At 33.8% G+C, this 26791-nt stretch overlaps 2 protein-coding genes across 7 annotated transcripts; one reads left to right on the forward strand and one right to left on the reverse strand.

The window, feature by feature from the left end:
- Nucleotides 1-17826: 17826 nt before the first annotated feature.
- LOC102597672 (omega-3 fatty acid desaturase, chloroplastic-like) lies at nucleotides 17827-19859 on the forward strand (the record flags this gene model as incomplete). The annotated part of the gene is given in 7 exon segments (NM_001287954.1): nucleotides 17827-18380; nucleotides 18474-18540; nucleotides 18622-18714; nucleotides 18800-18985; nucleotides 19063-19143; nucleotides 19318-19455; nucleotides 19535-19859. Coding segments are annotated over 7 exon segments (1299 nt in total).
- Nucleotides 19860-20719: 860 nt separating this feature from the next.
- On the reverse strand, nucleotides 20720-26399 carry LOC102597995 (N-(5'-phosphoribosyl)anthranilate isomerase 1, chloroplastic-like). 6 transcript variants are annotated; one of them, XM_006338772.2, is made up of 6 exons: nucleotides 26314-26399; nucleotides 23235-23312; nucleotides 22715-22771; nucleotides 21769-22139; nucleotides 21526-21689; nucleotides 20720-21141 (listed from the first exon to the last, which is right to left on the reverse strand). In XM_006338772.2, exons 2-6 carry the CDS (start codon nucleotides 23242-23244, stop codon nucleotides 20916-20918), a joined length of 828 nt encoding a protein of 275 aa, XP_006338834.1. In that variant the 5' UTR covers nucleotides 23245-23312; nucleotides 26314-26399; the 3' UTR covers nucleotides 20720-20915. The 6 variants fall into 6 exon arrangements, with proteins under 6 accessions (XP_006338834.1, XP_006338833.1, XP_006338836.1 ...); XM_006338771.2 differs by having other exon boundaries at nucleotides 23235-23315; nucleotides 26314-26397; XM_006338774.2 differs by lacking the exon at nucleotides 26314-26399 and adding an exon at nucleotides 26281-26305.
- Between the last annotated feature and the right edge of the window lie 392 nt (nucleotides 26400-26791).

Below are 26791 nucleotides of genomic sequence, written 5' to 3' on the forward strand. Positions count from 1 at the left end.
TTCATTGCGGTCAATTGTTTTTTATTCCATCTGTAATGTTCCTTTTTATTAATAAAAAGAAAAAAAAACGTTTGTTTGGACGGTTGTTACTTGTTGTATTGTATTGTATCGTTAGTTTAAATGAAATGTTTGTTTTTACTTAAATTCGATTGTATTGTATGGTTTAAATTCATATTTAGATAACTACAAAAAGACTCATTTTATGTTAGGACTGATTTAGTGTGATGGCGTTGTTATTTTAATATTTTCTTTTCATTTTTGTTTTTATTTATTATTTAATAATATATTTCATCTTTTATCCTACTTTTTCACAGTAACTCTATCTCGTATTCTAATTTTCTTGTAGGTTTATCATTTAAATTATGGATGTATGATATTATGTAACAACAGAGAACATATAATCTATTCAAACACTATAGATTCATTAAATTAAAATAATATAATATGATACATTATAAAACAATATGTAATCCAAACAAAGTGTAGTTTGTTTTCATCACAAAACTATGCCTCTCCTCGTTCACAAATCACAAGTGCTTTTGCTACAATTGCATGTATTATCTAGGAGGACCAACCCTCACAAGCCAACAATTTTATCACAATACAGCTCATAAATATAAATTGCAACATAGTGGTCTAGATCTGGGAAAACTATACAAACTACATCCTAAAAGTAAACTAATTATTTTGATTTATCCATCTTACTACATCTGTCCACTTTTAATTATCATAATTTCCTATTTTTAGAGTTAAATTATAAAAACTTTAACTAATATTTTACGATGTATTTTTTCATCATATTGATATGCAATATACTTTTCGTATAGTTTTTGAATATCTAATTTTATTTTTAAAATATCAAATTAATATGATCTAATTTAACTTTAAAAATTTGTCAAATTAACTTTTAAAAAACCTTACATGACAAATAAAAGTAGACAGAGGGAGTATTAATTTTGTTAATACCTCTACAATAGAAAATATTTACCCAAATACCCGTTAGTTTGCTCACTAAAGCAGTGCTCCTTTCTTCTTCTTCTTCTTTTATCCTTTCCTTTATTGTTTTTTTGTCATTACAATTATTGATTTTGTCATTTTGTCATTTATTATTTTTATACCTTATTAAATATATCACTAGTAATATTTTTTTAATTATCTTTTCCTTCTGGTTAAGTTAGTTTATATTTATTTTTTTTGTTTTTTTTCTATATTTTTGTCTTTTTCTAAAATATAGAAAAATATTAACTAATTACTTTTAGATTAAAAAGATAATTAAATAACTAAGACTATAATAAGAAATAATTAGAGAAACACTACAGAAGTGGTTTACTGAATGATCAGAGTAGCCATGAATGATAATATGCCGGTATAAAGATATAATGTGATGATATCATGAAAGATCAAGAAGTGTCTCACTAGAGAATTAAAGAAGATCGGAAGGTTACCATGATATACGGTATCTTGGAAGACTAAGACATCTATCGTCAAAGGAATAAAATATACATCAATGATACCATGCAGTATATAGATATACTATAATGGTATTGAGGATTGAGAAATCTTACTATAGGACTAGAGTAGACCTCAATGATATCGTGACAATATATAGATATACTATAACACTCTGATGGATTGAAGGAGACCTCAATCATACCATGTCAATATAAAGATATTGTTATAGTATAACGAAGGATTGAAGAGTGTCTCACAAAAGGACTGGAGCAAACATAAAAGATACCTCACAAAATATATTGTCATAGTATCATTGATAACTGAAGGATTGAAGGAGACCTCAATTATACCATGTCAATATAAAGATATTGTTATAGTATAACGAAGGATTGAAGAGTGTCTCACAAAAGGACTAGAGCAAACATGAAGGATACCTCACAATACATATTGTCATAGTATCATTGATAACTGAAGCAAACTTTGACGATACCATAACAGTATATAAATATATTTTTATGGTATCATTAAGGATTTAAACATGGCTTAAGTCATCTGCAGCCCCTTAAAGTTGTCCGCATAACTCATTGAGATACCTCAACTAGGGCTAGTACCTATTGAACACCTCTACCAATCAAGATTTGAATCGTTTAAGCATTTTTTGCCTACATGGAAAAACATTTGTGAGTCACCCAAAAGGGGAGCGTGATTCCTTTTTTCTACCATCTAATCTATGCATTTAACTCCCCCAATGTTAAAAGAAACGGTTATTTCTCTTCTTCCCTAAATCCATTGTTAGAACTAGGGGTGTACATAGGTCGGGTTGGTTTGGTATTTTATTTTAAAAAATCAAACCAATTATGTCGATTTATTAAATTAATAAACCAAATCAAACCAATATAAAATTGGTTCTTTCGGTTTTGGTTTTAGTCTATTCTTTCGGTTTTCTCGATTTTTTAAAGAATATTTAAGTTTTACAATAGGAGAAGTCAATATTCATCTATCCATCTTTATTTTGTACAAGCTGGAGGTGTTTTAGTACAGGGAATTGGCTTTTTCTACATTTGGATAACTATCATTGTATATGACCTGCACTCAATGTAGCAGTATGTTTATCTACCCATCTGCAATATCTTTATTAGGACTTAGGAGTGTACAAATGAACAAAGCTTTGTACCTCCATAACCCAACATCCTGACAACTATTCAATAACCATTTCATTTCAATCTATTTCTACAAGTTTTGAGTATCAAGATCCTCACATGATCAGCAGGAGCAAATTTCTTATAAAAAATAAGCCTATTTAACATTGAAAATTAAAAGCATAACAGTTCACATCATGTTTGTAAAAAATCCTCTTAGAAACCCAACAACAGAACTACTAAGCTACTCCAATAATCTTCAACCACCATGATGCAGCTGCATAGTTTCTTCATCTAAACTAATATATACTCAAAAGGTCACCTAGACATACATTCTGAAAGAAAGAAAATTATCAGCACGTGAACGAGTAACTAGACTTGTAAAATTAACTTTGTTAGATAATAAAGAAATGTAAAACGCTATTTCAATGAAAGGGAAGGAAATACCTATATATCACTAGAATTGCAAAAAGCTATTTCATTAAATTAATCGATACTCAAAGGATCACATGGACATTCTGGAAGGAAAAGAATTATTAGCACATAAATGAGTAATTAGATATTGAATCACTTTTCAACTCAAACTTTGTTAGATAGCAACTAGCATAAAGTTGTTTTCAAATTAGAAAATTAATAGCAAAAATGGAAAATTAAGAATTAAATTAGTAAATTACCTTTTTCAACTTCTTCAATTTTCTGAACTTCCTCCAAATAATCTTGAACCTTTCATTCTTTAGAAGGTGACCGTATCCATTGTTGAGTGTAAATAAGAGCTTCTACTGTCTTTGGTGATAAAGAACTCCGATATGAATCAAGAATACGACCACCTGTACTGAAAGTTGATTCAGATGCAACAGTGGACACAGGGATAGAAAGAACATCCCTTGCCATTTTTGAAATAGTTGGATATCTATTTGATGAAGCTTTCCACCAAGTCAAGATATTAAAATCTTTTGGCTTCTCTACATTATCCATCAAATATTGATCAAACTCAAAAAAAAAATCAGTATTTTCCTCCTCTTCTAAATGTTTCTCCCATTGATAATGCAATATATCATCAACTTCACCCATCATGTTAGTGTCACCTCCAATATTATCAGTAAAAGTTCCAGTCGAAGAATTATTATAGTGATTATACAAGCGTTTCAAGACACCTTCCACATTATCTGCCTTTAATTTTCTCAGTAAAGAGCCATATGATTTTCTAAGAATAAAAATGACATATCGCATCTTATACCTAGGATCCAACACAATAGCAATGAACAACAACATGTTCAAATTCTCTGGTTTCTCAATATTCTCCCAATATTTTCAAACTTAACCTTCATCCTTCTAGCCATGTCAATCAAAATAAGATCTTCACTACAAGAGTACTTCAGTATAGAACTTCGAACATTAAAAAATCCATGGAAGAATAAATTTGAAGTAACATATAAGCTCCCTGAAAATTTTAAAGTAGACTGATAGAAGATTTTAAGAAACTTTATAAAACCTTTCACAAGATGCCAATCATTTGTAGTTGGATGTCCTTTCAATTCACTTTGAAGACAATACTTTCAATAGTTATGATCATCCACGTACATTCTTGCAAAGGCCTTTTCAAAATTTACAGCAGTTTCTAACATCGTATATGTAGAATTCCACCTTGTTTCAACATCAAGACTTAAGACACCATGAGTGTCTAGCTTAGCCTTCTCAACATATGACTTGAAAGAGGCAAATCTAGAAGTAGAGGACTTGACATATTTCAGTGCATTCGTTATGCGAGAAATTGACTCAATTTGTTCATCTAAACCTTCTTTTACAATTAAGTTCAAAATATGAGCATTACATCTAACATGTAAAAACTCATTTCTCAATATGACCCCTTTCCAATCATCAATACGTGCCTTCAAATGATTAATGGCAGCATCATTGGCAAATGCATTATCCAGAGTCACTGTAAACAAGTTTTCAATTTTCCAATCCAACAAACATGCTTTAATACCTTTAGTTATAGTCTCATCCTTGTGATTCGGAGTTTGAAAAAAATTAAGAATCTTCTTCTGTAAGTTCCATTCATTATCAATCCAATGAGCAGTCACAACCATATAAGTCAAATTTTGAAGTGATGTCCATGTATCACTAGTAATACATATATGTTGATTCTTGACAAGTTTTTTAAGCTTCTTTTTCTCTTCTTGATAAATCTTCAAACAGTGTCTAGCCACAGTTACCTGTGAAGGTAATTCAAAATTAGGAAAAAGCTTTGGCCATCAATTTTTTAAAACCTTCCCCTTCAACAACTTTAAATGGTTGTTCATCAATAATGACAAATTCGGCGACGGCCCTCCTGATATCCTCCACATTGTACACAACCTTTTCAATAGAACTTGTTCCATTTTCTTTGCCCCCTACTTTGATAGGTACAGATTTCAAAGTTGTTTGCCTTCTATCAACAAATCTAAAGGGAGATTTGAGACATTTGTCATTTAAATGTGACCACAATACAGAAGTTTCATTTGTTTTTGTCTCAGCAGCAAAATGTTTTACACAATAGTTACATTTTGCTCTCCATTTACCTCATTTAGCAATAAATTTAGCAAAGTGATCCCAAATTTGTGACGTTTCTCTTCCATTATTACCATCTGTAGGATTGGAATCTATAAGGGTTGTTCTTTTTTTCTTTCTAGGAGGAGTGTGGAGATGAGTGCTTTTACCTTTCTTTTGAGGTATTGATACAACCGGAGAACTGTCGATAATCATTTCTACATCTACTCCAGCTGTAGTCTCCATCTAAGAAAGCGAAACACAAAAAATTAAGACTTGTCGTAGCAGCAGCCAGCAACGATTCAAAATAAGGTTACTCTTTGTGAAATAGTATACTTTGTTTGAAGATATTGTTAGTGACGATTTTCATTTATAAATTTACATTCGCAAGAAAAAGAAAGACGAAAACAAACCTGACTATCACCAAATAGATGAGCTGATGAATGAGGAGAATGAGAAGATAAAGGATTGAGGAGCTCTCTGGAAAGTGGAAAGACTGGAAAGTAGAAAGTGAGAAAGTGAGAATAGTGACTAGTTTCTAGGGTTTTAACTTTAAGTTTATATTGGGCTTGGATCATATATCTAATTTACAAGTTATAAGCCCAAATCTGAATATATATCTAATTTGTACATATTGAAAATTAATAAAACTAATTTTAAAATATTTACAAAATAGATTATATGAATATTTCTTATGTATAAAAAGTTAAAATTATATATGTATTATGTCGGTTTGGGTTGGATTCGGTTTGACTTTTTTTTATAAACACCAAACCAAACCAAGAGTGGTCGATTTTTTTTTCAACGCCAAACCAGTCAAACCAAATCATAAGTCGGTTTTTTTTCTCGGTTTGACTTGGTTCATCGGTTCAGTTTGACTTTACAGTTTGGTATGTACACCCCTAGTTAGAACCCTAAATCCCCGATTCTCTCTTCTTTCTCTAAATCCCCAACGTTTCTCTTGTTTCTCTCTTCTAAATCAAACCCTCTTCTCCATTTTCTCTTTTATGAAATGTAGCATAATTTAGTGAATATCGAGGAAGTTGATATATGTAAATGTAGTAATTATTGTCGACCGAAAACTTTGAGGATTCCATTAAATCCAGATCATTAATTTTTTGGATGCAAAACATCAAAGGTTTGTATATATTCTGCCACGCTCCAAGCCTACACCTTGGACGTGACTGGAACTGAAGAACCATTTATGATCCCCAAGCAAACCATTGGCCTGGCTACATGACTTACATGACATTAAACAATATGCGGAAGCTTAAATATGTGAACAATTGAACATTTAAGAAAGTCTTAAAATACTGTCTTTGCAAAATGCTTATCATGAACCATGAGTTAAACAGAGCATACTGAGAAAACAATGGAAAACATCTACTCAATCTGTCTACGAAGCCTCTAACAATGTGAGATGGATGTCGAGACAAGACCTACGACATCTCCTAAAGCTACTAACTGAAATGAGATGGAGTTCCCTGAAAGCAAGAAGGCCTCACCAAATGATGTCTGCGAGTGGATAATGATCTCAACGTTTCTCCTGTTAATGATCCTGAATACATGTATCTGCATCATAAAATGATGTAGGTCGAATGACGTCAGCACATTGAATGTACTGGTACGTGAAATGGTTATAGTAAAAAATAATTTGGCCTTAAAGGACTGAAACAACATAACTGGATTAATACATGAATATGAAGTGAAAAAGCATTTAAGCTTTACAATATAATATGCAATGAAAGTAACATGAAAATAATATATTTTACTTGTGGGGAGTTTCTCTAACCCACAACCATTACCATAAGCCTAGCAATAATACAACGTTTCGCCTCACGTTGCCAGGGTCACCCTATACTTTGCCGGGGTATAGGATGATATCGTGATTATGGATCCATCTAATTGGCCTTCTCAGAGGCAGTGAGGAGTCACATGAAGAGTCAATGCTATCAAATCCTACTTTGGCTACGTAGTTCTGTGGGACTTCCGAATCATTAGACTCTAACCTAACTCGGTGCTCGATACTACTCCCAAAATAATAGATATAACATTATGCTCAATTCACCTATTACAATGAATGGAATTCTTACTTGATTGAAATACTTTTCAAACATTAGACATGTTTACATTCTTGAAAACATGTACTTTTGAACTTATCTTTCAAGTTCAATAATCAACATAGATACATAAGTATACATTTATTTATATAAATAGCATTTGAAAACTCTTAAGTGTTTATAAAATAAAACCTTTGAACTTTTCTCTTAACTTTACCTTGACTTGAAAATGTGAGTTTAAGAACGATGATTGGAATATACATAAGACCTTTCAATGATTAACGGAGGTTTAGATAGTTGATAATAAGAAGAGAACGATAACTCAACTCAAAGGAACAAGTACAAACGAGAACGGAGAAGGAACCATTTACTGGGGTCTGATTGGGCGCAATGTTGGTGCGTCACGCCAGACTCCTATTTACTGGGGGTTTGATTGGGCACATTGCTGGCGCGTCGCGCTAGGCCCCCATTTACCAGGGGTCTAATTGGGCGCACTATTGGTGCGTTGCGCCAGGCCCCACCCCAAACCCATAATTTTGATGAGTTTTTCTTGTTCAATTCATGACCTAACCCACTTGGAATCGAATGATTCATTCCCAAACTCATTTAGATTCATAAATCCAACGAAATTCATCAAAAAATCACTCAATTTACACCAAGAACAACACTCATTCGCAAAACTCTCACTTTAACAATCCAATATGACTCCACTGATAAAGAATGAAGTAAAACCTTAAGAATTCCTCAAGAACCTATATATAACAATTTCATGGATGATTTACTAAAAGAAATACATGTTTGGCATGAGGATGAACATATCCATCACTATGAGAAACCTCACGTACCTCGAAAGAACCAAGTTTTTGGCGATTTCCCTAAAACCTTGAAAAACTTCTTCAAATCTCCTCATTTCTCCTCTTGAACTTTGCCCTAACTTGCTTAAACGTTGTTTGAGAGATTAAAAATTGATTTCAATCGGCTTAGACCCCTATTTGAGTGAGTCAAAATGTGTTGGCTTAATGGCGTAAGGAAAAGACCAAAATACCCCTCCTTAAAATGGATGAAAAGCTTTATCTAGAGAGGTTGCACTCAAATAGGCATATCTCCTTCATCCAAACTCAGAATTTAGCAAACTTGGTGGCATTGGAAAAAGGACTTAACAACATTCGATTTGATACCTCATGGGCCACCTAACTCATCATGTCCTAAAAGTTATGGTTATTTGAAGTTGACCCAAAACTTACAATTTGAAAACTAACTTGCATGACTCTAAATTTGGTTTTTTCAACTTTAGCTCTTTCTAAGTCCGAGGTGTTACAATATCTCCCCTTTGGGAACATTCGTCCTTGAATGAGATTACTCTAAGCAAAAAAAGAAAAATGGGAAGCATCTAATAACTCCAACTCGAGTACACATCATGCAACTTACATACACTCAACACATCAACTTAACGAGTACCAAGAAAAGAGTTTGTACCTTGGTTTGGAATTTCTCCGGAAGCAAAGAGATGCGGGTATCTCTTCTTCATATCCTCCTCAACCTCCCAAGTAGCTTCCTCAACAAATTGGTTCCTCCATAAGACCTTGACCGATGCCACCTTCTTGGTTCTTAGCTTGTGAACCTGACGATCAAGAATCTGAACGGGTATCTCATCATAAGATAAGTTATCCTTAATACCAATATTCTTAGTAGGTATAATAAGTGAAGGATCGACTATACACTTCTACATACAAATGTGAAACACCGGATGGACTGTTGTTAACTCTGGTGGTAGCTCTAACTTTTAAGCTACATTGCCAACTCTCTTGGATATCCTGTAAGGACCAATATATTGGGGAATTAGCTTCCCCTTTATACCAAATCTCATAACACCCTTCATAGGTGAAACTTTCAAGTAAACCCAATCATCCACCCCAAACAAGTCTCTTCTCCTAACATTTGTATAGGATTTCTGACGACTTTGCATTTTCTTCAACCTTTCTTGAATGATCTTCACCTTCTCCATGGATTGATGAACCAGGTCTGGTCTTATCAACCCAGCTTCCCCAACCTCAAACCATACAATAGGATATCTACATCTTCTCCCATAAATAGCCTCATAAGGATCCATTTGGATGTTGAAGTGATAACTGTTGTTGTAAGCAAACTCTATGAGAGGTAAGTGATCATCCCAATTACCTTTGAAATCGATCACACAAGACCTCCACATATCCTCTAATGTCTGAAACGTACGATCTGCTTGGCCATCAGTCTGAGGATGGAAAGCAGTACTCAAGTTTACCTTCGAACCCAAACCCTTCTAGAAAAACTTCAAAAATTGTACGGTGAATTGTGCACCTCTATCTGAAATAATCAACCCATGAACCCATGAAGTCTGACTATATCTTGAATATATAGTCTGGCATAATGTTCTCCTGAATATGTAGTCTTTTTCGGCAAGAAATGGGTTGATTTAGTCGTCCGGTCTACAATCACCCAAATCAAATCACGTTGCCTGCGAGACCGCGACAAACTAGTAATGAAATCCATATTGATCATCTCCCACTTCCATTCCAGAATCTCTATATTCTGAGCCATACCACTGGGTTTTTGGTGCTCTACCTTGACTTGTTGACAATTAGGGCACTTAGCAACGAACTCTGCAATACACCTTTTCATACTACTCCACCAATATACTTCCCTCAAGTCACGATACATCTTTGTGGAACTAGGATGGGATGAATACCAGGAGCTATGAGCTTCTTCCATGATCCTCTCTTGGATTTCATCCATCCTAGGTATACACAATCTACCTTGATATCTAAATACACCATCTCCCCCTTGTTCAAAAGCCATCACCTTTTGCTTATGAACATTTGCCTTTGATTCAAGAAAAGTAGACTCTTGTTTTTCCTTCACTTCAGACACTAGTAATGATTCAACCCCATTCATCACCACCACTCCGCCTTCATTGGAATCGAATAACTGGACTCTTAATCATGCAAGTATGTGTACGTCTTTGGCCAATTCTCTCTTGTTTTCCTCAACATGGGCAGTACTACCCATAAACAACCTGCTCAAAGCATCAGCAATAACATTAGCTTTACCTGGATGATAGAGAATGCTCATGTCATAATCCTTAAGTAACTCTAACCACCTCCTCTGTCTGAGGTTAAGCTCTTTCTGACTGAAAACATATTGGAGACTCTTGTGATCGATGAACACATCAACATGAACACTATAGAGATAGTGACATCATATTTTCAAAGCAAATACAACAGCTGCCAACTCGAGATCATGAGTCAGATAATTCTTCTCGTGAATCTTAAGCTGTCTGGAGGCATAAGCTATAACTTTGCCATTTTGTATCAATACACAACCAAGTCCAACTCTGGACGCATCACAATACACAACAACGCCTTGTGTACAATTTGAAGTTGACCCAAAACTTACAATTTGAAGAGTAACTTGCATGACTCTAAATTTGGTTCTTTCAACTTTAGCTCTTTCTAAGCTCGAGATGTTACATATTCGAACAAAAACTAGTGTTATTGAATTATTTGAAAAAATCAAAATTTTGTATATTTATTACTGTTATGTGGTTTGTAGGAAAATGGTGGTTGTGGATATTTTAGATGGATTGAACTGTCGCTTGAAAATGATGATGAATCATCTAGATTTGCGTCGTCCTTAATGAATAGATGATGAAAATTTGATTGATCGACTAAAGAGAAAAGTGAAAGAGCTTGAAGAAGAAATGGATTTTTTGAAATTTCAATTGAATGAAAATGAAGATAAGATGATGGTATTGAACAAGAAGCTAAAGGAAGTTAAACTCCAAAGGGATTGAAAAAATATCAAATTTAACCGACTTGTGATTGTTTTTCTTTGTATAAATGATTCTTTAATATGGTGTAGTTTATAGTAGTTCAATATTGTAGTACTTAATTGTTTAGTTTTATAGTAGTTAGGCGGCTAATCTAGACTAATTAGTTTTGTACTTAATTGGTCAGTTTTGTGATAGTTAGGCCTATGTTAAGTTCATATTTTGTATCAAATTGGAAGGTTGAATGTGACTTGATCAGTCTCTTTTGTATCACGAATTGGTAGCAGTTGTATTTGTGCTACTAAAACTTGTAGGAATATCGTTGTCAATACTGAGCCATCCGAAGATTAGGCTAGTCATGAAATTGTAACTTGCCCTGTGTTCTAGAAAAATAGAGCAATTTTCCAGACCAATTAGTTCAGGGATCGAATAATCTTATTGAGAGGTTTGTGTAGTTAATTTTGCCACAAGAAGAAGGGATACATTAAGAGATAGTCTAGGCTATAGAGCTTGTTATGAATGTAACAAACAGAAAAATAACAAAATTATATTGAGCTAATAACACAAAGGCATGGTTCAAAAATACATAACACTAGTTGTTGTTTAAAAATGTATTACACTTATTGCTTATATTTTAAGGCCATTAAGACAACCTAGAGTCAACGGATAGCCATAGTCTTTCTAATACAAATGCATGATTCAAAAATACATTACACGAGTTGTTCAAAATACACTAAAGATTAAATTGTGGAAGACCCTTTTAACAGAGGCCAAAATCATAACAGCTTTCTAGATGCAATACTTCTTGGAGGTTCCACAAGATCCTTTGTTTTTCTTGTTTTCTTTCATTTGTTGCAACTGTGATGTGAAGTGTTGACTGCATCTTTTTCCTTTAATTTTAGGCCACAGGGTCTAAAGCCAATTTTTATATTGGTTGGTGAAGCACTCTTCAATTTTGTTGGCCCATGTAGAATCTTCTCACTTGATGTATCAGGCTGTAATAGAAGAAAGAAAGTGTAAGATAAAGCAAGATCAGAATATACACCAAAACAAAGTAAACATATTAAGTGAACATACATTAAATACTTGGGCTCTAGTTGTAGGATCAAAGTAAACACCAAAACTAGTTGTAGGCCTTCTGTTTTCTCTAGTAGCAGTAGAAAATGAGGCAGAACTATATGGTCTCTTGTGACTTGATAAAGGTGGCAGTTAACTAGAAGAATTATCTCTTTCAATAACCAATGGGGCCCCTTTTGCATTAGCTTTTTTTCTCCTCAATCCTCTTCCAGTCCTAACTTGCACCCTTTTTTGAGGAAGTCTTGGCACAGCTATTGTGTCACCACAAATAGAGCTTGGTTGACTTGATTGTGTTGTTGCATATGTACTTCTGAAAGTAGAGTGTGATGGACCTCTCATTCTAGACTATATAGCATAAATAAAGATAATGAATAACTTGTAGAACAAACATTACATGCAAATGAATATATAAATCTAATCTTACTCCTGTTTGAGTAGCGCTTGGCACATCAGTAGTGTCACCACAAACAAAACTTTGTTGACTTGATTGTGTTCTAGCCTATTGAACAGAAATAAGGAGATATGAATAACTTGTACAATAGAAATTAAATGCAAATGAATATTTAAATCTAATCTTACTCATGTTTGAGAATAACTTTATTGACTTGAATTTCTCTGACTATCAGGTTGAGAAATGCTCCCCCTCTCATACTATGTCACCACAAAATATATGAATATAATATGTATAAACTTTAAGCAATTTACAAATCTGAAATGAATTATTACTTACTTTTGCACACACGGCTTTGTTATGACTAATTTTCTTGTATATGGAACATGTCATCTTTACTCCATTTTTTGAAAGTTCACCACATTTCTTTGGCTCATCCTTACTCTTTCTTCTGTTTTTGTCAGGTCTGCCTAACATTAAACTTGATTTAGGAGGCTCTATTGGTGGATTTGTAGTGTCAGACCACATCATCGTATTGGAAATAGGTTGGATGAAATGGTTGTAATTGAGAAATGTTTCTTTCTTATACCAGTGCTCTATGTGTTGATCAGGACAAGTAATAATGAGCATAAATAACATGAGGGAAAGGAATACCTCTCAACATCCACAACCTACGATCACAATGCTTCTTGTCCAAGTGAACAACAAATGAATATCCCCCCCCCCCCAACTAATTTCAAAATCATTTACCTCATTCCATTAAACTTTACACTTATTAGAATACTCATCGTCTTTTTTTGGTATTGTCCTTGCCATAAGTGCGATATCTAATATTCATGTTTCAACAAATTTGATAATGTCTATATGTCTATTCATTATTTTATGGCTAATATCATCTAACATGGAAATAACTGATTTACGTCTAGCAGCTAAGATCCAGGAATTGAAAGTCTCACACGTGTTGTTTTCTACAACATTACACTTGGAGTGAGTTTTGAAAAAAACCCTAGACCAAGTAGTGGGATCATAATGCAGCAAGTCCTCAGTTATTTCCTTCTTACCTAGCTTAGTCATTGCATGAACTTCTTCTCTAAATTTAACTTCGAAGGTGGACTTTGAGCATCTCCAAAACTGTTTCCTTCTTTCTTCTCCTTTCCATTGCACATGCCAATTACTCCATATATGTCTAGCACACATCTTTCTCTCAGCATTTAGTAACAACTCTATCAAGACATGAAGAAGTCCCTAACAAAAAATATGTACATAATAAGAAATTAAAGTAGTAAAGATCAAATTAAAACTAAAAAAATAAGAAATTATGTAATCAATACCTTTTGCATAGCTGACATTACAGTCAAACCTTCACCAGTTCCCGAATTTAGATCAACAATTAAATACCTTATGAACCAACTCCAACTATGTTTTGTCTCTGTATCTTCAACTGCCCAGTCAATGGGATACATTTGATTATTTTCATTCTTTCCAACGGCAACTAATAGCTCACCTTACAAGCTCCTTTGAGAAAACAATCATTAAATCCAATTATATTCCTACACCCCTCCAATCATCCTTCCTTAAATGCATGAAAGCACACATAAAAATAAATAAAAAAGTTCTTTCCTGGTTCAGTTTTCTTATCATTTTTTACCCAACAAGAGCTTTTAGTATTTTTTTGTTTGATCATATTTGCATAGTCACATAATCTGTCAAATTTCAAATTCTAATCACTTATGTTTTCCTTCATAATCCTCTGTTTAGTCCTGTAATAGACAGTTTTATCAACATAAAGACCCAACTTCTTTCTTACCAAATCTTGAATTTCCCCAATTCTTATGTATGGTTGAGATACAATTTTGTAGGGTTAATAAGTGTCTCACTGAAGGATCAAAGAAAATCTCAATAATATCATGCCTATATATATATATATATATATATATTATCATGGTATCATTGGAAATTTAAGTAAACCTCAATGATATCATGAAAATATAAAGATATATTTCATTAAGGATTGAAGGCAAACCTCAATGATATCATATTCATATATAGATATATTGTGATGGTATAATGAATGCTTGAGGATTGTCTTATTAAAGGAATGAAACAGTCTATCGTGATAGTATATTAATATATAGATATATTGCCATGATATTATGGAGGATTTAAGAATCTCATTGAATGCCTGAAGTAGTCTTCATGATACCATGACAATATATATATATACACATATATACTATGATGTATCATGATGAACCAAGGAGTGTCGCATTAAAGGACTTTGTTGCATTCTATGGCACAGTGCTAGTATATAAATATATAGTAATGATATCATAGAAGATTAATGAGTGTTTCATTGAAGGAATGAATCAGACCTACATGCAGGAGCGGACCTAGAGGTTGCCGAGGGCCTCGACAAAAAATTATGTTGTATATATAAGGTATTTTAAAAAAGTTTTATGTCTATTTATTGATTGTGAACTTCCTAAATGTAAGATTAGAGATTGACTTAGTGGTTGAGGGGTTCAAACACAGTTGAGGTTTCAAGATCAAATCTTAGGCACTACTCTTTTTTTTCTTGAAGCTCCTTGATGGAAATCTTGGATCCGCCACTGCCTACATGATACTTTGTCAGTATATAGATATACTATGATGATATCATGGAGGACTGAAGAGTGCCTTGTTGAAGGACTGAAGCAGACCTCGATGAAAATCACCAAAAAATTAAAAAGAAGGATAAAAAAAAAGAAAAAAAAAGTGAATGAAATTACATTATGAAGAAAAAAATGAAATAAAAATTAATTTAATGAAATTAAAAGAAAAGCACGAAATATTTAAAAGAAAATAGAAAAAAAACCCCAACTAAGTATGCAATTACATTATAATGAAACATATGAAATATGATTTGAAAAAAAAAAAACAATCGACAAAGGAGAACAAAATAAATAGCAAAGAAAAAGAAGAGGAAAACAAAGAGAAAAGAAAGAAGAAGAAAAAGGAATAGTGAAATAAATGAATGTTTACTCTATCAGTTGTTTTTTATTACGAAAAATTAGTAATAAAATTACATGTGTAATTAGTTTAGGGGCATCAAAGTACAGAAATATGAGTCTTTTTTCTGTATATGTCTGTGTATTGTAGGTGTACGTGTAACTAGTTTGGTCCTTGTGGATAGCTATATATATATATATATATATATGGCCAGTGGGAATCCTTGTTGGCAGCTTAGGCGGAGGGATTAATTTCATATAGCTTGTTACATCATTAAAAAAATTGGGTTGTTAATTCTTGGAGGATATTTATGATCTCCTAGAATAACAATAAGGTATTTTTTTTAACCCAAAATATAACGAAAAGTATAACTGATTTATTTCGTATAATTCAAGAGCAATTTTGACATTTGAACCCACAACAAATAAGTAATCAAAGACATAAATTTATTTCTTGAAAATATGCAAAAAGATCTTATGACAGAAAAAGCATGCTTCAAATTTAATAAGGCTGCATCACATCAATAAAGGCAATTTTTTCGGGAAGAGAAATTAATGTGATTTAGATTACTAGCCTTGATAGAAATTTCACTTTTACACATAATTATCTTTTTAAAAATATGAATATTCATCCATTTTCAACACATCAATCTCATAGTTTGAAACTTTGAATGGTAGGATCATTCTATCTTGTTTGAAAGAAATAATTATATTTAATTTTTATGTATTCAAATTAGGGATGTCGTATGAACGGGTTGGACTGAAATTAGAGATATATTAAAATGGAAAATTGAGTTGGATATTGACCCGCCCAAGTTTATTTTGGGCTCGAATGAATTGGACTCAAATGAGCTTAAAACAGATTGAGTGTTGATCCGCTTAATCTCAATAATTTTAATATATTCTTATTTAAGTTTTATATCCACAATTTGAATTTCAACTCAAGAAAATTTATAAAAAGAAGTTTCAAATGGATATATAAATTCTAAAAGATATAAAATAGATAGTAATTTATACCTTCAATATAGGAACATACATTACATCAATGTAAATAAAGAATATTAAAACGGGTTGCAATTGGAGATTAAATTGGGCTTGATTGAGAATTTTCTTAAAATGGGTTAAGGCTTAAGTGGTTGAGATTGAACCCAATTCAAATTATCTTGTGCCCAACTCTTAAAATTCTAGGCGGATTGAACGAGTTAGTTATAGTTGGGTTCATTTTTGACACCACTGATTGAAATGAATTTGAAACACAAAAATGAATTATCTATAAGATTTTGAATTTTAGAAAAGCGTGAAAAAAATTCTATGAAAAGTAAGTCAATTTACTATACAAGTTAATCAAAATTACTCTTATAAAACAAAAAAAAAAAGAAGAAAAAAGAAGAGGATCTTATTAATTTGGAGGAAAAGAAAGTCCTAGTTAGGTATCATTAAACCACACAAATGACTTTTTCTATCTTTCGAGTCTAAAATGTCATCGACATCAATCTTTTGGCTCTATTTTATTTTTATTTTTAGCGGACTAAATCATAACCTTAATTAACAAATTCATTAATGAAGTTTGGGTATCCTATTTACAAGTGTACTTCCTCCCTCTCTATTTACTTATCAAATATTTTTTAATTTAGTCATCATTTTTATTTGCATGTATGCCTATTGGCTCTGAATTGTCTGAACTTTTACCACTGACTAAAATCCAATTTACTATGAGAAAGCCAAGTTTGCCCACGTATCACCCCTCTTTTGACCTCCACGCGTTTTTGACTGCTGATACTTGTTTCCTCTATTTTTTTGTTTTAATTAATAAAAAGAATTCTGGTGTCCCCACTGCTCATTAGGTTTATGAGAAAATATTTAAAAAATTAAGGTTTTGAAACAATCCCCTATAGTTCTTTCTCATATGTGCTAAACTCCTCATGATATTATTTATTTATAGTGATTAGACTAGTAGTCAAGGAATTTGGTCCATATCATTAAGAAAAGTAAAATTAAATGGTGGAAGAGAAAAAAGTGTATTGTTGAGAGTCAATTCTTGTATTTGCATAAAAATCACGTTCCTACCCTTTTTTAAAATATTGGGCGGAGATGTGAATAAGAAAGATAGAACAATGAGAGATGTGGGTGGACATCAACCTATAATATAGTACTACTATATAACTATAACAACAACAACTTGGGAATATGAAGAGATAAGAGTAACAAGAAGCACAAGTTGAGATTTCTGTAGTCTAAGGAGAGACACACATCTTATTACTCCTTAGCCTAAAACAAACAAAGAAATATAGTACTAGTATAATTTTAATTTGAAACTCTCTATATTCAGATTGCAGACTTCACCTAACCCAATATCTCTCTTTTTATTTCTCTTCTTCTCCCAAAAATGGCAAGTTGGGTTCTATCAGAATGTGGTCTTAGACCACTACCAAGAATATACCCAAAGCCCAGAATAGGGTTATCTTCCGTTTGCGCCACCAATTTAAATCTGAGAAGAATTTCACCTTCACCTATACGAACAGATCGGAATTGTTGGGCATTGAGGGTAAGTGCACCGCTTAGGATCCAAATTGCCGGAGAAGAAGAGGAACAAACAACAAACAATGGGGATGAGTTTTTTGACCCAGGGGCATCACCACCCTTCAGGCTTTCTGATATTAAGGCAGCTATTCCTAAGCATTGTTGGGTCAAAAATCCATGGACATCCATGAGTTATGTTGTTAGAGATGTAGCTATTGTGTTTGGGTTAGCGGCTGCTGCTGCTTATTTCAACAATTGGCTTGTTTGGCCTCTTTATTGGTTTGCTCAGAGTACAATGTTTTGGGCTCTCTTTGTTCTGGGTCATGATTGTGGACATGGAAGCTTTTCAAATAACCATAACTTGAATAGCGTTGCTGGACATATCCTTCATTCTTCAATTCTTGTTCCTTATCATGGATGGTTTGTTTTCTTTCTTTCTTTCTTCAAAACTTAGGGAATTTTATTTATTCAAATCGTATTTTTGTTTGATGAATTTGATTGTTCATATTTCAGGAGAATAAGCCACAGAACTCATCATCAGAACCATGGACATGTTGAGAATGATGAATCATGGCATCCTGTAAGTTTGTTTGATGGTTTGATATATATTCACTTCTGAAAAAACTATTTTTCGCCTCTTAATTACCTCTTTTTTTTCCAGTTATCTGAGAAGCTTTACAATAGTTTGGATGATATCACAAAGAAATTTAGGTTCACTCTACCCTTTCCCTTGCTGGCATATCCTTTCTATCTGGTGAGTTAGTAGTCCATATCCAATGTATTATTGACAATAACAAAATTTGATGTAACTTGGAACTCATAATAATCAATAATCACAGTGGGGTAGAAGCCCGGGAAAGAAAGGTTCTCACTTTGATCCAAGCAGTGATTTGTTTGTCGCAAGTGAAAAGAAAGACGTGATCACTTCAACTGTCTGCTGGACGGCAATGGCTGCATTGCTTGTGGGATTGTCCTTTGTCATGGGTCCTCTCCAAGTTCTTAAGCTTTATGGCATCCCCTATTGGGTTAGTCCATTTTCCAACCTTGCCTTCTTTTGTTGTTGCTGACTCATTTTATTAACTGAATTCAATTCAACATGTAGGGCTTTGTCATGTGGCTGGATATAGTTACCTATTTGCATCACCATGGCCATGAAGATAAAGTTCCTTGGTACAGAGGAGAGGTATAAATTTGATTTGGCTAGCGGAGTAGTATCTCCTACTAAGCTAGAATGCCAAATGAAATATGTTCAATGTTTTTGACTTTTAGATATAAGCATTTAGTTGTTAGTTACTCCTATTTTATGAAGAAAAAAATTGGGAGGTGATTCAGTAATTGATATGTATTTATGAAACAGGAATGGAGTTATCTGAGAGGAGGGCTTACAACGCTTGATCGTGACTATGGATGGATTAACAACATCCACCATGACATAGGGACTCATGTGATACATCATCTCTTCCCTCAAATCCCACACTATCATTTGGTAGAAGCAGTAAGTATGAGACAACATTTTACGTAAGCTGCTCCAAATAGTTTCTATTGGTGTCTTAATAACATGGATTCTTTTGCAGACGGAAGCTGCTAAACCAGTGTTAGGGAAATATTATAAGGAGCCAAAGAAGTCAGGGCCTCTACCATTTTACTTGTTGGGATATCTGATAAAAAGCATGAAGGAGGATCACTTTGTGAGTGACACAGGGAATGTAGTATATTATCAAACTGATCCCAACCTTTATGGGTCTGAGAAATAGCAAAACCCTGTTAGCTGATTCTTTTTCACTAACACTATGGCCATGCCCCATCCATTCAAGTTGGTTGTATAAGCACTACTGGTTGAGCACAAAGTAAAGTTAGCTACATGCCATTAGAAAAGAGCAAGTTTCAATTATTGTCTTCAGGGCCTTATCTTGGGTTGGCCAAGAAAGTATATTATCTGTATTCTGGATTCTGAAATGATTATTTACAAAAAGATACTTCAGTCCCACTATCTTTTATTGTTTTTTTTGTTGCTGTGCATGGATCCATTAACATCACTTATGAAGGAAATAGTTATTTTTGACCCAAGAACATGAGGGGGCCAAAAAAAAAGGGGCATGGGTGGTGGTTAAAGGGGAAAGAAACAACCAAGGTAATGTCACATTCAATAATAATCAACTTAAACATTTTACATGTTAAGAGCCTATAGCATGTGGTTGTTATCATTGTAGTCAATATCCACTCTTTATCAAACAAGTCATGTGTTTCACTCTTGTAAAGAAGTTGACGTCTTAATACTAGTAATTAGTAACACAAGTTTGATGTGTCATGAGATATCAAACAAGGATTTAGTATAATAATTTTATTTTTATGTACCAATGTAATAAATATTACAAATCTAAATTAGCAAGAAATACACTATGATATCTTACTGGTCTAGATTGGGGCCATGATGAACTTCCTTGGTACATACGAAAGGTATGCTCTTAAGAGAAGTTCGATTCTACTTGGATTCCTCTACTAAAATATTATGATACAGACAGATATCTACCTGATAGGTCATTAGGTTGGATTCCTTTTAATTTAGTCAATATCAGGAAGGAAAATGTTTTCTTGAAACATAAGTTGATTTCTAAATTATTTTTTCATGTTAGGTTGGTGAGGTGAAAATATTTTCTAATGTATGGTTAGTGGATGCAAGGACCTGATCCCGACGCTCTGTCCGGGTCATGGTTAAACCCCTATCCGATAGCATCTTACTTTATGAGTTGATTAGTTGCTTGAGGGAAGTTGCACTCTTACAAAGAAATTGATGTTTTTTTTATAATAGTACAAAATTGATGTATCATGAGATATTAGTCTTAGCCTACACTAATCAGCAGAGCAATGACAAAAGGGATCTGCACCAACATCAGTTGATTTAACAATCTGCAATAGGAATCTTGCCTCAATAGTGTCACAGCTATTCAAAATCAACTAAAGGTGTAAAGATTTCACTGCATTCATTAATGATTGTATCCGGAACTCATCCTTTTTGATGCCGTCTTGTCCACATATGCCACTACTGACATCCACTCCATTGGGTTTCAGAGCAGAAAGAGCTTCACAAACATTCTCTGGGTTAATTCCTCCGGCCAAGAGCCACCCGTGTTTGCTTCTAATTGATGGTAGATTAAACTGAGCCCAGTTGAATCCTTTGCCACTGCAAAAGTATGTGAATACAAATTTTATTTCATAATTTACAGTCCAACACTTGCTCAACCTTAGCTATCATGAATTCATCTCCTCTAAAATGGTCAGTGTCCTCATTGCTACTAATGCTATTCTTCTCTCATTACAATGTCACTGTTAGTGCTTTACTTCCTATCACATTAGACTTAGTTGCTTGGTCATGCTAAAGTTACAAAAAAAACAAGTTTCCTTTGGCATGAACAAATCCAAAAAAGAGTTTGATAATACTAACCCAATGGAATTACATTATGTTAGCTCCATATGGAGTGGGATTAAGCTTAGTCCAAAAGAGACTGTGTATGATAGCATACCAGCCATGCCAATGGCAGGTATATCTATAAGGAAAAAACTGTACCTGCCACCTTTCGCACTATCCACTAGAATCCAATCAACTAGAGAAGACTCCTCATCAGAGATAGAGTTCAAAAGGCCTCCCTCTTCATCTGCATGAAGTACGTATACTAAACGTCTCCCCCTGACTAAAACTGGAAAAGCATCTCGAGAATCATTTCCATGAAGCTGCTCAATTTGAACATGTTGTGGATTTTGAGTATTGAAAACAATACATTCAAGATGGTGAAAGATGGCAGTTCCTCACCTGCACCAATTCAAGGTCTGCTGCATCAGACGCCCTTAGTATTGTGTCAGCATTATCATCTACAAACACCCCAACTGGCAGAGCTCCATATTCCCGCGCAACCTTCGAGATTTCCTTTGCAGTAGAAAGTGAAACAGAGCGTTTTGAGTTGGGCCATATGATCATACCAATAAAATTGGCTCCAGCTTCTGCTGCAAGAGCAGCATCTCTAGCTGATGTAATTCCACACATTTTGACTAAAGTCCTACTTTCTGTTTGCGCTGCTTGAGCCGAGACTCCTGTTGACTGATTTAAGGTGCACATAAATCTGTTGCTGGTGGAAGTCCTCAGTTGTGCTCTATTTGTAGAATATACTTCTACATCCAATACACCTATAAGAAAAAGATTTGGATGTATCATTTCTAATATATTCTACTTCAACCAGATCTGTGAACAAGTTTTATAAGAATCTTAAGGAAAAATCAAAATAAGTTACTTCTAAAACACCGATCAATTGCAAATTTGCATCTTTCCACATATTGTTAATAAGAATTAGAATAAGAGAAGGTCAAAAAGGAAAACATTTCTCTGTAAGATTAAACGAACTCGAGAAAAATGAAACAGTGGCCAAGCAAGCAATCAAAATCCAAAGCTTAACTCAAGAATAATTGTTAGGTGTAAGCTTCCTATCCCGGTCCTGGTTGGCTTCTCTCTTTTGCTTGTGTGAAAAAATTAAACGGACAAATCAAATAAGTAATAGTTGTGGTGATTGCTCATTGGTCTTTAGATCACGTGTTTTCTTAAGAGAACCCAAGTTCTCAAAATTCCCAACTTATTATCTTCTGAAGATACAGATTATTTCTTAAGAAGTGTTACTCTTTCGTCTTGTGTTTTTCTTACAATTATCTTTTAGGGTGGGGCTACTATAAGTGCAAAGAATGTCCATATAATCCAAACTCTCACTTACCTTGACTTCTGGGAAGGCCTATTACTCTTGGTTGAAGCTGAGTTCCCATGTTGAACACTGAAAAACACAGAACTATGGCTAAGACTAAGTAAATAGTGACATAATCTGACACAATGTTATGTGCTCTTATGCCACTCAAACAAATTATTAAACAAGCAGGGCCTTATAAAAAATTTAGCTGCTGGATAACAGCTCTTAAAAAAAAGCCAACATCATAATGGCATGTCTACTGGGGTTTACAATTGTTTCTTTGTTTGTAAATAGGAAGAGCTTTCAGGGTGATGATTGCATTTTGATAAAAGTCCAACGCTCTTTTGCACACTGTTTTTCTGGTGCATGTTGCACTGAGGAACACCTCACATCTCTTTAAACTAAAATCTATTAGTCTCTGGATGAGACGACACTTGTATAACTTGATAGTTTGAAGTTGTCTATTGACTGGTACACTCTTGGTGCTCTGCCCTATAAGAAAATGTGCATGTATAAAGATGGATGAAGAGAAATATAAGTAAAGCAGAACCTGAGAGCATCCTTCCTTCCTAATTCTGTTTTACCACTGTAGTGCTATGCAAGAGAGGAGAGATACCGTGAAATAGTCCTGCTACTCATCAAATATAGGAACTGGTCAAACAGAGGAATTGCTAATTGCTAATACATTCTAAAAACTAGACTAGTCAGCTTATACTAGCTAGTCAACAAAGAAACCTTTTAAAACTGACAATTAGCAAACAAGCAACTAAAATCCAAGAAACTGCAAAGCAACATTGACCAGCAAATTGTGGAGATATCCAGAGTATTTCACTACATGATTAAATTCTAGAATGAGTACAAAATAAATATAAACAAACAATATCGTATGTCTGTTCAGAATCTAAGGAGTAGTTTGGTTTGGGTTTTAGAAGAGCTAATAATAATAATAATAAGTTAATAACAACAACAAACCCAGTGAAATCCCACAAAGTGGGGTTTGGGGAAGATAGAGCGTATGCAAGCCTACCACTACTTCTCTGAGGTAGAGAGGGTGTTTCCGAATGACCCTCGGCTCAAGCAAATCAAAGTAGTAATTAAAAGAAAAACATGACAGCAAATAGGTTAGTAGTGTGGAGCATATATGCAAGGAACCATAACTATAACAACAAGGTGTAGTCACCTAACCACAACAAACAACATATGATATCACATAGCAAAAACCAAAGACTACATGAATATGCTAATACTACGACCGACATGGAGCTCTAAACTCCCACCCAACCAAAGTTTGTGGGTATTACTATTAGCTGCTAAGTCACACCTTGAAAGTTTGGAAGAGGGTTGTGGAGATGAGGGTGAGAAGGGATGTGTCAATTTCCAAGAACTAGTTTGATCTGTCAGCCATAGATTCTGTGTGAGACACCTCCACAACAATTTTAAGAGGCAAAGACAGGACGAGATGATACCTTTATCTCATCTTACATTATGGACATCAAACATGGTCATTTTTTTTTTTTTTTGATAACCGAGAAATCCGTCTGTGACCCGCCCTTTGGACCAATCACAGCCTTCTAAACTCGGTGGATAATGGGCCCGCCCCTCTACCCTTCTCCACTTAAATACCGGGCTTCGCTTTGCATGGTGTGGGGCTTGAACCTGCGACCTAAGCCACAAATCCTCCACCTTTTGCCACTTGAGCTAGGCCTTGGGGGCCAAACATGGTCATTTTTTATGCTGCTCTTGTTCTATTTTGCTGTCAATTGATATTACAAGATGGCTTTACTGATCAAGTATTAGTCATTTTTGTTACGTGCAGGCTGGAATAGCTCCTAGTGAGTTGCAGCCAGTGGGTGATTCAAGCGGCTAGTGTTTTAAGTGATGGTTATTGGTGTAAAGTTTGTGTTTCATTTTCTCTGGCATCTTTGGTTAGAAGTGTAAAGTCAAAGTTCTGTTGCTGCTGATTTTTAACATTTTGCTTTGTAGATAATTTATATGTATTTTGCTGGTGTATTTCAATGTATTTTGCTGCCTCGTGTTAAGCTTATATGCATCTACTATACGGCAATGAAGCTGACTACTTTTGACATATATTGCACCATGCCAAAGGATGTACTAAGCCTATTTTAGTTGCACTTGAATATTCTTCAGTTACCCAGAAATATCTAGAATATAGCTAGCAGTCTAGAAAACTATTCTTGATTCAATGGTCGTTACTGTACTGAAGATTTTGTTCTCTCCTTTTTGCTACCAACATTGTCTCCACTTCTCTTTTTTTACATGCCTCTCAGCTAGTAAGCTCTTCTCAGCACCAGATTCAACAGAATAACAATTCAGGGGAACTCTACCCCATAACCATAGGTACATACAACAGCCAGTAACGATACATCAGGGGAAAAGCGTTCTGCCTAACCACATTCGACATAATAATCATTCACCAGAATAACCAGTCATGTGATGAAAAATTCTTTGTAATTGACAGAAGAACCAGTCATTGGTAACCACAAAATTCTGCAATTACAAGTTCAGATTACAGCTTAAATAGTTCACTTTTTACCAAATACCAATGGGCAACAACTTCCTTTACGAAATAGACTAGTTAAACTCTCGGAAAGAAAAATGAAAACAACTTCAGGTAATAAGCTTGGAATTTCGTGAATCAACTGGGAATTTCAAACTGATAAGCGAAAAGGAAGTAGACTTTTCAACTATAAAAGCATAAATTTTGATTTTGAATTGTGCGAATTAACTGGGAATTTTTATGCAGTATTTTTGGTTTAAGTTTTGGAATGTGGCTTTTAGGGATCACATCATGTCAATGCAAATAAAATTAACCAACTCATGATCTTGAATACATCGAACTAGATGAGACAAAGACATCATATGTTTTTTCTTTCAAAGCTAAAAAAAACCACATGGAATAGAAGCTTGTTACACTCAGGTCTATCACATAATTATTGGTATGGGACCTGAATGCTCATAATCTAAACAAAATGACGCTTCAAAACAACTTAAATTTGCTATTGATTCAGGAAAAAAATCAAATAAAATCAGGAGTAAGCTATATCATCAAACCGAACAAATTACTTATTGGTCTCCAAGACACTTTTCCTATCTAAATTTAGTACCCTTTTCTTTTGGAGGGTACATTGATCAATTTTAGACTTGAACTGACATAGATTAACTCATTTTTTTAAAAATAAAAACTTATACTTTAGAAACTACACCAGAAAGTAATCTAAATCCCAACATATCCCTAGTCAAAAAAAGATGAAATAGATAAAGATCATTAGCTGACTCTTGAAAAGAAAAAAAAGGAACAGAAACTAGTAACTATAACTCATAGTTTCAAAATGGAAATCTGAACGAGAAAACAAATAATATGAGATATAATTCGAGTCACCCAATTTGTACATAAAAGAAATCCTCAGAAACCAGCAAAGAGAGCAATGAAGACAAAAACTAGGAATTATTTCAACACTATTGATTAAGAACTACATCAAAGTCTACATTTTGCAGATAATTAATCTTTCACATACAAAAGAATGGCTAAAATAAATTGAATAAATTTATAAAACTCAGATTTGAAGAATACCCACATGAAATTTTACATCTTTAAGGGAGAAACTGACCTGAAAAAATGGCTCTTGAAGTTTCAATGGTGTCCTCACATACTTTTATTACCCAATTAGGACCTCCAAGATTGTGAGGATTTTGCAAATTTTTTGTATTTGTATTTGTAATTATTACTAAATAATTGCTTAGTAATACTCCCTCTATTCCATAATATTCCAAGTGAATGAAAGGTTTACCTCAAACAACAAAAGGTGTGTTAGGCTACAAGTGCCATAATAGGTCCTAAATATAATTTTACTTTCTAATTTTTTTCCCTCTTTCACCATTTTTAATTTATTAATTCTCTCGAACACATGGCACGTGTATTCCACACTTAATAGTATAAATATTTAAAGGTTAAAGTATTTGAATGAAAAAAATTAGATATTGTATGAACATGTGAAGAAAACACCTACATTTTATTTTTTAGAACTATTTTTTACATTAATTTTTATTTTATGAGGTACATTATAGTGTAATCATTTAAAATTTATT

This window comes from Solanum tuberosum, unplaced genomic scaffold (assembly GCF_000226075.1).
Source record: "Solanum tuberosum cultivar DM 1-3 516 R44 unplaced genomic scaffold, SolTub_3.0 scf00005, whole genome shotgun sequence".
Classification (NCBI taxonomy): Eukaryota; Viridiplantae; Streptophyta; class Magnoliopsida; order Solanales; family Solanaceae; genus Solanum; species Solanum tuberosum.